At 32.4% G+C, this 10126-nt stretch overlaps 2 protein-coding genes across 2 annotated transcripts in view; one reads left to right on the forward strand and one right to left on the reverse strand.

The window, feature by feature from the left end:
- The first annotated feature begins 204 nt into the window (after window positions 1-204).
- Window positions 205-10126, forward strand: part of LOC108686090 (HIV Tat-specific factor 1 homolog) — a 31571-nt gene continuing 21649 nt past the window's right edge. Inside the window, exons 1-2 of the mRNA XM_018191175.1 lie at window positions 205-335; window positions 624-1375. Coding sequence (XP_018046664.1) covers window positions 662-1375 — 714 coding nt within the window. The 5' untranslated portion in view covers window positions 205-335; window positions 624-661. The remainder of the gene's footprint in view (window positions 336-623; window positions 1376-10126) is intronic.
- LOC108686091 (C-type lectin domain family 10 member A-like) lies at window positions 2176-9729 on the reverse strand. The gene is made up of 5 exons (XM_018191176.1): window positions 9491-9729; window positions 3320-3592; window positions 3007-3243; window positions 2705-2912; window positions 2176-2531 (listed from the first exon to the last, which is right to left on the reverse strand). The coding sequence occupies exons 1-5, from the start codon at window positions 9525-9527 to the stop codon at window positions 2303-2305; spliced, it is 984 nt and encodes a 327-aa protein (XP_018046665.1). The 5' UTR covers window positions 9528-9729; the 3' UTR covers window positions 2176-2302.

A 10126-nucleotide genomic window follows, 5' to 3' on the forward strand; every position in this document is an offset into this window, starting at 1 on the left:
ATTTAAATTTTAACAGACATGTGAATTTTTTGTTAGAGTGGCCGTCTTTAATCTGCAATTTATAGAAACGATCATCAATTATAGTTTTGATGTCTCATTAAATTTTTATTATTATTATAATTGTTGCGTTTGACGTATAGGTAGCGCTGGCATCACGTGACACCTGCTGCAGTCGCGTCCGATGTATATCGCGCGTCGGTCACATAGGCTGGCTTTCTATCAATTGCTCGATAAGATTGAATTATTTTTAATGTTGATTGTCGTAAGTTCGCAAATTACTTATTAATTAGTGCAACAATCACTGTGGAATTTACTGGTGCGAAAAATATTGATAGGTACGAAAGAATTGTTCCACTGTCAGTTCCTATCATGTTTCTAACCTTATTTCTCCAATATTACACGCTATTCTTATTTCAAATTGCATGTCTACGATTAATTTGTTGGATATAAGATTTAAAATATTGATAAGCTATATTAGAATGCAAACAGAAGTGTGAGATATTATTTAAAAAAATTTATATTCGTATAATTCTGTAAACTTATCTGTATTTTTTCTTTGTGTTTATGTTATGGTTATTTATGTTATAATATTGTCAATAAGTTTCTACCTTTCTGTATTCAAGATTTGTTGTTTGGAAGCTAAGCTAATGAGTCATTGAAGATGGCTGATACATCGTCAGTCACAGCAAACATGGAATCAGAGAAACAGGACGATCCTATGAAGAATTATGAATTCGATGGCCAAACGTACATCTACACTGACAAGGCGACGAATATTACTTATAAGTTTGATCAACAGAATAATAAATGGATTGTGAAAGAAGATAATAAAGTGAGTTCTGACAGTAAGAAAAATCTTCAAATGGAAAAGAAGGAAGAATCTGATGATACTGAAGCTGGTGCAGCTGAAGTTTTTGGTTTTGAAAACGATACGCACACTTATACAGATCCAAATGATGGCAGTGTGTACTTTTGGGATAAAGAAAAAAATGCCTGGTTTCCAAAAGTTGATGAGGATTTCATGGCCAAGTACCAGATGAGCTATGGTTTTTCGGACACGAGTACACCACAGCCAAAACCACCAGAGCCAAAGCAGCTTCCGCCTACTCAGAAAATCAAGGAAGAAAAGGAGCAGAGGAGAGTAGAAGCTAAACGGAAAGCTCAGGAACCGCCAACCTGGTTTGAAGTTGACGAAGCCCATAACACTGCTATCTATGTATCTGGCCTACCTTTGGATATTACCATAGAAGAACTCACACAACTCTTCACCAAGTGTGGCCTCATAGCAAGAGACGAAAAAGGCAAAGACAAGATCAAATTATATAAAGATGGCAATGGAGAACCAAAAGGAGATGCTCTTTGCACCTACATCAAGGTAAGAATGTATGTTTTATGCTTTAGTTTATAGAATTTATCCTCAATTTGTGCTTTTAATATTATTGATAATATTGCATCGTAAAAATAGATAAATCAGTATTTTATTATACATCGTTAAATACAGAGAGTACATCGAGAGTATATCGATACTTATGTTGATATATTTACAGACAAGGCAATGAAAAAATAACGAACACAAGAATGGATCAAAAAATAAAGATATTTTATAAAGAGTTTTGTTTTGCTTTTTAACTAACTAACTGACTGCAATTCATTTATAAAAATTATGCACTATGATTAGCGTAACTATGAATATCGCGCTATAATATAATTTAATTAATTACTAAATGATAGTTATAATTACTTATTCATTTCGCATTTATCTCGTGAAATAACAAGCATCGACAACATAAAATTTTTAATCGGTACATGAATCATTCAGGCGATACAATTCATTAATTGTGCAAGATATTGCTTAGCAAAGTAATTGCTGAACTAGAAGAAGATATAGAGAGACGATGATTGCTTTTTCTAGTAATGATGTTACAATATAGATAAGTACATCGAGAATATTTAGATATTAGTAATAGTATCGAATGCGATGGCTACAATATTCTGATCATTAATTAGTATGTTAATAGAGCTTCTATTTAGAAACTTCAATATTCGGACAGAGGAATCTGAAGGAAGTTTTTCAAGATTAATTTTAATTTTATACTAACTTTTTACGGTTTGCAAAATTAATTTTTACAATAACAGCCACAAATAATATAAATTATAATAAAATAACGTTGGCAGTTCACAGCGTCATTGTAGTGAAAATTTATCTTTCAAAATGGCTTTTCTCTTAAATGCGTATATTATGTAACAGAGCAGTAGCAAAGCTGCAATTATATAATTATGATATAATGATTCAATTTTTCTTTCACGGCTTCAACAAAATCTCCTCCCGCGCGAAGTCGTTTATTTTATTATGAAACTGTGAAAAAACGTTGTCCATATCCGCTAAATTCTGGGATTGATGGTATTCATTGGCTAAAAATGCCCCATATTCTCGTCCTTGTGGGAGTACTTGGGCTACCCTTGGCACAGTTGATTGCACACGGGTTCTATTTGCATGATGTCGTGTGCGCTCTTTAGGCATCATCTTCATGCTGTCAAAAATTATTGTATGAAAATTATCAATTATAGAAAATTTAAATTGCTAAGAATATATGTACATATATATTCTTAAAACTTTTTATATATTTTCTTAATAACTTTTTTCTTAATAACTTTTAAAGCGATATTTTATATTAAACATAGTTTAATATGAAGATGTTAGTACTTAGAAGGTGGTCGCGATCCTAGTTTGACACCGTGGGCCCATTGTTGATTCTCTCCTTGATTCAACCAATTTCTTCTTGAATTTGATCGATTCTTCTTTCTTTCACCTGATTTCCTTTGTTCGTCTAAGTACTTTTTGCCCTTTTTTCTAGGTTTTAATCTTTGATTTTGCGGCGCGAAGGGATCTTGCGACTTCTTGCGTCTTCTGGCTAAAAAAGCCAAAATGTGGATAAATTTCGTTACATTTATATCAATAAAATTATGAAAGCTTTTTCTGCTGAATATTTTGAATACATTTCTCACCTAAACGGCCGGCGGGTACTTCGCAGATATAATGCTTCCGTTCCATACAACTCCTTGCACTCCATTTATATTTTAAAACAGGATCCATTATGATACAATGCCATGCATATTTTTTGGATCTCGCAGATTCTCCCATTTTCCCGAAACTCTGGAAAACCATCTTTTCACCTGTTACACCCCATTCCCAAGCCATTTGTTGCCAGTTGAAAATTCCTCCGATCCATCGCTCCAATTTCGCTGTTGATTTAGACAAAAAAATGAATGAATTGAATGATGTAATAATTAGACGAAAAAAAGAATATCTTGTACTCACTAAATTGATCCCCCATTAGATATTTCCTTAACATCTTGTCCTTTCCATTTCTGTCCAATATTGCCAAAGTAGCATTTCTGTCCTTGCAGTGAAAGTACGCCTCTCTCCATGGTGCCGTACCGGCGCTGAGGTAATAACAGAATCGTTTCAATCGAAAGAATCCCACGGGACATGCGAATCTTCTCACGGATTCATGCTGTCGTAACGTTATGGATTGATTAGTCAAAGAACTAATATCAAAGTTTGGCGCCTCCAAAACAGCCGAGGATAAACCTAAAAAAAAGAAGAAATTAGATATGATTAATCATCATTTTTCGTCACATTGTGAAAGTTTTACAATAAGTTTTATTTTCAGATATTTGGAAATATATCTTAGGAATCTTAGAGGAATAAAAAAAAATCTTTAGTAGATAATTTAGACATTTATGAAGCTGGTCCCACTTTTTCAAAATTTGAAAAAAAGTAAGCGGAGTTCTGGTTGCCCCTGAAGAGTTCGAGAGTTCTCAATTAGGTTTAGAAAGAGTTCCATCGATTAAAGTGACGAAAACACCGTTGAAATAATTTAACGTACGATAATTCCAACATATTTTATATGATTTCAATTCGATTCTAACTGAAGGCAAAAAAGTAACCAATTTTCATGATAAAAATGACAATGAGTTGATACACATTATATAGGGATTCTTTGGAATAAGTTCAGGAGAAGATAAATTTTACCGAAAGAATCAATTTAATTCTTTTTAACTTTTGTTAAGAAACCCGTTTTCTCCGACGTATTTTTAAGAAACTACGTGCCCTTGTTTGGATCGACTGTAAGGTACGCAATCGATCGTGAGGCAGCATTGTGCGTGACAATACTAGTCGACGTTTTTTGTTTTTTTTTGTCTTTTTGCAAAAACAGAATCAAAGGGCGTGAACTACTATTGTCAGACATCATGTGCGACCGGACACCTAGTTCCTTAAAAATGCAGTGGACAATACAGGTTCCTTAACGAAAATCTTCTGTGAGATCTACTACCATCCTCTGAAATTTGACTCAGAGATCTTGAAATATCCAGTATTTATGATTCTTACTTTTTTAATGGTCAGAATTCTTTTGAAAATATATCACTTTAGACTCTTCGAAGAAGAGAGCCAGAACTTTGTAAATTATATTGGAATACTAAAAATAGCGTAAAAAAAGGTACATTCGACTTCGTTTGTATTTGACAGTAACTTTCAAATTCTATTTTGGCATGAATTTTATGTTTTGATAATTCTCATTTCAATTCTATTTTGAAATGTATATTTTTATTTTTTTACTTGCATAATATATGTTGCGCATAATTAATGTGTTCTAAGTGAATACATTTTTGTTCCGTGGCCTTGAACGGAATTTAAACATTATGTAATGCTGTCTGCTATTCAAGCGTGACTAGGCGCCATACCATTTCATAGCGTCATAGACATACGAGTATTATCGATCATTAAATTGTTGAGCATTGTTTCGTAAAATAGGTTACTTAATCCTCCGTCTCATATAACATTAAATTCGCAGCGTTCTCAGGTTTATCATTAAAATGTAAATGTCCTATCTCGAGGACACACCCGCGTTTCATCATGCGATTTCTGTAATCTGAAGTAAACTTATAAATCATGGATTTTATCTTTGTATTCATATGTATTCGTCTCAGATGTATTTACGCGATATTGTAGACTTTGCTTATCTGGCAAGAAAAAAGGTAAAGAAGCATATTATATTGATGACTCTTATTATAAGGAAAAAAATGAATTTTATTCATTATAATTTTAATGATTTATCTACGAAACATTCGATTGATTCGATTGATTGAAATGTTTAAGGCGTGACAGATCCTTTGGATGAAATAGACCGGCATAAATAGAGCAGCTTTCTACGATAAGGATATGCGATACCGATGTGCAAACAATAGGCACCGTTATCTATAATTGAAATGACAGATTGAAACCCTTTAACAAAGATTTTAAAATACAAATGATTCAAGAGATTTTAAAAGCTTTTGTAATTTCCGTATCTGAGAAGGTTTAACAATTTCGAAAAGGATATAATTCGCGACTTAATTCTACGAAAGATTGTAGCGGAAGGATTTGTCCAACAAATGTGCCAACGTTTATTACAAATTAATGTAGCTGTTACAAAAATTTACGTGTAAACGGTGTATCAGTGGTATGTTAGAAATGATTATTTGTTATATGTGTCCAATTAATTACTCAAAGATCCATCTTTGTGAGTCATCGTCGCATAGACGAACCTTGTGGCGCGCATGTCACCATAAATTCCATTTATGATATACAACTAGTATACGACTATTAATAAATACCAGAGATTTAACCTTTCCGCCCGCAGACTTCCAATATGGAAAACACATTCTTGTTCGCACGACAATTACATGTGGAAGATTCGAGAGCTTCTATCAAGCTCCTATCTAATCCACGGTAATTTCTAGCGCGGATAAATCGAAAGATAAACAAATTGAAATAAGTGGAAAAAGGGTATTAAACTTCTAATAGCCTTCTATTAAATCGTAAATTTACTTAAATTAGAATAACCGCTTATCACGATATCAGCTGTTTTGACCTCGATAATAAATGACGCGAGGTTATTGAATTGGAAAGCAACTTTAGCTACGTGTTCTTTTTTCTTTTTTTATTATCTTCGTAATGAGCAAAAAGGCTCAATGTGAAATTACGAAACATAAAAATAACGCATTAAAAATAACGCATTAAAAATAATTATTTTTTCAAGTAGAGATTGAACGTACGATGATATTCGACATTTTTTGTTCTATTAAAGTGTTTTATTTCATGCACTTTTTTTTAACAGAATCATCATTCACATTGCTAGAAGCGCAAATAGTATGTTGTTTTATTCTAAATATAAAGGTTAAATTTATGTCATATAGTATTTTTTAAATATTTAATTGCTTAAATATTTAATTGCTGATAGTAGAATTTTGGTATTAAATTGTATTATGTGTATATACAAATGTGATATGTAGACCACAGATGTAAATGGATCGGTATCAGATAGTTAATCGGTTAGTTAATGCCCGGAGTGCATGTTAAAGCATAGTGATTGCACTGAAAGCCTGTTTTGAAGCAGTCAAATGCACGTTTACATACATCAAAATTCTATGAGAACTGATTTCTATGAATAAAAATCAATAGCACTGTCAACAGTTGCACGCCTCTTAATTACAGTGATCAATTTTAGTTAATCATCGATTGAATGTAGTACTGCGCATGTATTAATTTGAATGAGCTTTGTAATTATCCGGAGGAAAACTTCATTCGTGGTTAAAATAAATTATAATTACTTGGCTAACATAATAATTATTTTTTATCTAAAAACATTGTAATTATATATGTATTATAAATTTCACGAAATATCCTTTGTCAAAATTTACTACGCGTTTAGTTGTACGTGAATTTGCAAACTATGCTGAACTTTGTTGCAGCTTTGGACGCCGCAATATATGACTTGTTTTAAAATGCGAGACATAACAAACGAGATGGGCAGCACGTATGTTGCATATTTCATTTCAGCAGGAAATTTAAGTTTCCGAGAGGATGTATTTAAATCTCTAATGTGAAAATTCATCCTAGTTTCCTAGTTTTTACAAAACATAATTTGATACGAGTATGAAATTAGATTTTTTATGTTCCAATTTTTTTATTTAAAAATTAAATAAAAACTGTTATTAGAATTTTTTTCTTAAGAACGTTATATTTATGAGTGTCAGAAATAATTTTTTCTTGATTTGCACACCTTATTGTATACTTCTTATCACAGGTGCGCAAACTGCTGCCTGATACTAAAATAACTTTTGCGTTAGTGGCAGAAAATGAACTGTGGAAGTAGCGGCAGCTTATTCACATAAATATTCACCATATAGAGAAGTCACGCAAAGGATTTTTCCTATTCATGGACGCAATTATAGACAATCGTTTTTTAAAATTGATACGAATTATTGAATTCCTAAATAATTGATATTTTTATATTGAAGAAAAAAATAGAATATTCGAAAAAGTAAATCAAAGAAATATAACGTCATTTTTGTTAGCGAATTTACACGAACATGTAAATACTGTCACATAGTTACTAATTGCAAATATTATGAGTCGTAGTCGATAAACTTGCATAAATATCTAATGTATGCTGAAGCTATAGTTAGAATTCCTTAAAGTTGTAGTTGAAGTTTGATAATTCTCGTTTACAGCATCCATTATCGATAGCGTTGTATTATGATTGTATTTTAACCTTCAAAGAAGATCCCGCGAGTTATCCGATATTTTCAAGCTCGTCTAATCGACTGATACCGACAGTCGCGACAGGAAATTATATTTATGTGCATGTCTGTCTATAATTTGCATTTTCATTCATACAACGTTTATGGCACAAGGCTAAACCTCGATCATTTAGGTGGACATTCTTCTCATATTTCCAGAATTTATCGTCACTTTCACGAATGAATTACTATTATCGATATCTGGTCAATTAACTTTTGATTTTTATTCATCACGTTCATCAAAGAGAGTTGAATTGATTCAGGTTAAAACTTTATTCGTCGTAAATCATAAGGATTATGAGCGTTCGATTATAACTAATCGTTGAATAATTACATCATTTTTATTATGAAATAAGCTTTATCAAATTATACGATTCAATATGATATACATATCTTTATAATAATTATACCATTGACTAATTTTGAATTTTCCAATTTATACGATCGTAAGCATTTTATGATTGTTGTCCAAAGCTATTCTCGCCACAGATCTGATTTGATGATATCAGATACCATTCTGCTGGGATCGTTTCCGCGTTTAGATTCAATCTTGCGAAAATAAATCGTTACATCTGTTCAGAAACTACATGTCTGTTGAACTAGGACATGTGTTTCGATCGTTAATATATTCACGGTTTCCATCAGAAAATGCACCGATAAAATATGCGTGTCCCAAAACTGTCTGCGCAACGTTTCACTTGTAAGTAACGTTAATCTTACGTGCAGAAATTTCACATACGTTTCATATAAAATATGCATTTCTTTTATAAGATTCGCTTCAAACTTTTATCGAACTTTAGCGGAGCATTGAAGTCGACTTTCTCAAGAAAAATGTGAAATAAAACAACGTCAGATTAAACAGGATTAATAATCAAAGCACTTTTCGCAGAATAGAAAATTTTTTTGTAAGAACATAATGTTAGCTTATAGTTCTATATAACAGATTTTCGCGAAATTTTTATTTGTTTGCTGTCATTTATAATTTTTTTTTTGTTAATATTGAAAATTAGTTGTGTTATTAGCAATATTATTATATAATTTTCACATTCGTGCACAGAACAATTACACGTTGTATTGTCGTAACTACCTACGATCTATATTGGAAGTGTCATTAGGCTGCCAATTAGCAAAGCTCGTAAATGCTAACAGATACAAACAGCTCAATAGTGTCTCTGCGTCGAAAGATATTTATTGACGATTATGTTTGAATTATTCTAAACAAAATCATATAATTATATATTCAATTATATTCAGTACTTTTAAATTTACAAATTAATATTTCATTTTCTATTAATTTATATTAATAAATAAATAATGATTAAATTTATCGAAAAATTTTTTATGAAATTATAATAGATGTTATAATTCAGATACGATTATTTATTGATTATTTATTATTAATTGATACAAGCTCACAATTTCGGCAAAATTACATAAAATAATGGATTAACCGCGAGGTTAAACACAGGTTAATTATATAATAATATCGAATTGTGCTATTATGATGAGAATCATAATTGATGAGGGAGGCCGCATCCTGATTCTCTCCTGTTAAACGACTATTTATTACTGTAATTTCATTGTTTCAATACACAATACGATTTCCAAATACGGTATCCATCGTAAGTTGCGTTCTGCGGGTATTTTTTTTAATACAATACTTTATCCCGCAAATTTTTAATTACTATAATTTAACATTTCGAAAACGTATAATCATCTCTTTTATTACCTATTATTTTTCGAATTTATCGCGCGTTGGATTCTCTCTATGTTTATCCCACTCACCCATACTCTATCATCCCTTCTCATTGGGATCGTCCGCGATCTGCTTAATCCACTTTGCGCACTTTAAAAATTTAATTACCTGCGACACACAGAAACAGGGCCCAACACTTCCACATGTCTATTTTACACGTCTTTTATTCGCCGAGGTACACAATATAGAAGTCGCAATACGCATGCAGGATCGTCCTCATTCTCATTTCTTCAACCTCGCCTTGCATTCAATTTTACATATTGGTAATCCTAGTTTCGTAAAGTCGCAGAATTGCACGAAGAAGAAAAAAGGATCTGACTTTCGCACCCTTCGTCCTTCTTTTTTTGTTGAGGTCGTAGATATTTCTATCGTGGCCGATAGAGTATACCCAGACTATTCGATCTGAACGATGAGGACCGTTCTTCGACGGAGGTTCGTGGCCGACTGAAGCCGCCGCTTCCATTCCGCTTGGCGCGTACCTTCGCGCGCTCCGAGCTTACGAGCGGAATTCTCTCGCGCCTCCCCTATCGCCAGACGCTACCGTGATCCTTTTCTCAATCCCAAGGAACTACGGATCTGTCGTACTGAATTTGTCTGTCTTATCCCGATTTAAAGCGAATATGTTTCGCGTAGTTATTCGTGGAGTAGCTGCGAATTATTCACGTTGCTATTTTGCATATTATATTTATTTTAGAAATTACCTGTGAAACGTTTTTGTGAAAAAATTTCTTATAAAATACGATT

The sequence above is a fragment of the Atta colombica genome, unplaced genomic scaffold, assembly GCF_001594045.1.
Source record: "Atta colombica isolate Treedump-2 unplaced genomic scaffold, Acol1.0 scaffold164, whole genome shotgun sequence".
In the NCBI taxonomy this organism is placed as follows: Eukaryota; Metazoa; Arthropoda; class Insecta; order Hymenoptera; family Formicidae; genus Atta; species Atta colombica.

Coding starts and splice junctions, on each gene's coding strand:
- LOC108686091 (XM_018191176.1), bottom strand. CDS start 9,527: ATGTGGAAGTGTTGGGCCCTGTTTCTGTGTGTCGCAG. Junction 3,593..9,490: donor CCTGTTTCTGTGTGTCGCAG/GTAATTAAATTT, acceptor TCTTTTTTTTAG/GTTTATCCTCGGCTGTTTTG. Junction 2,532..2,704: donor GGATCGCGACCACCTTCTAA/GTACTAACATCT, acceptor AATTTTTGACAG/CATGAAGATGATGCCTAAAG.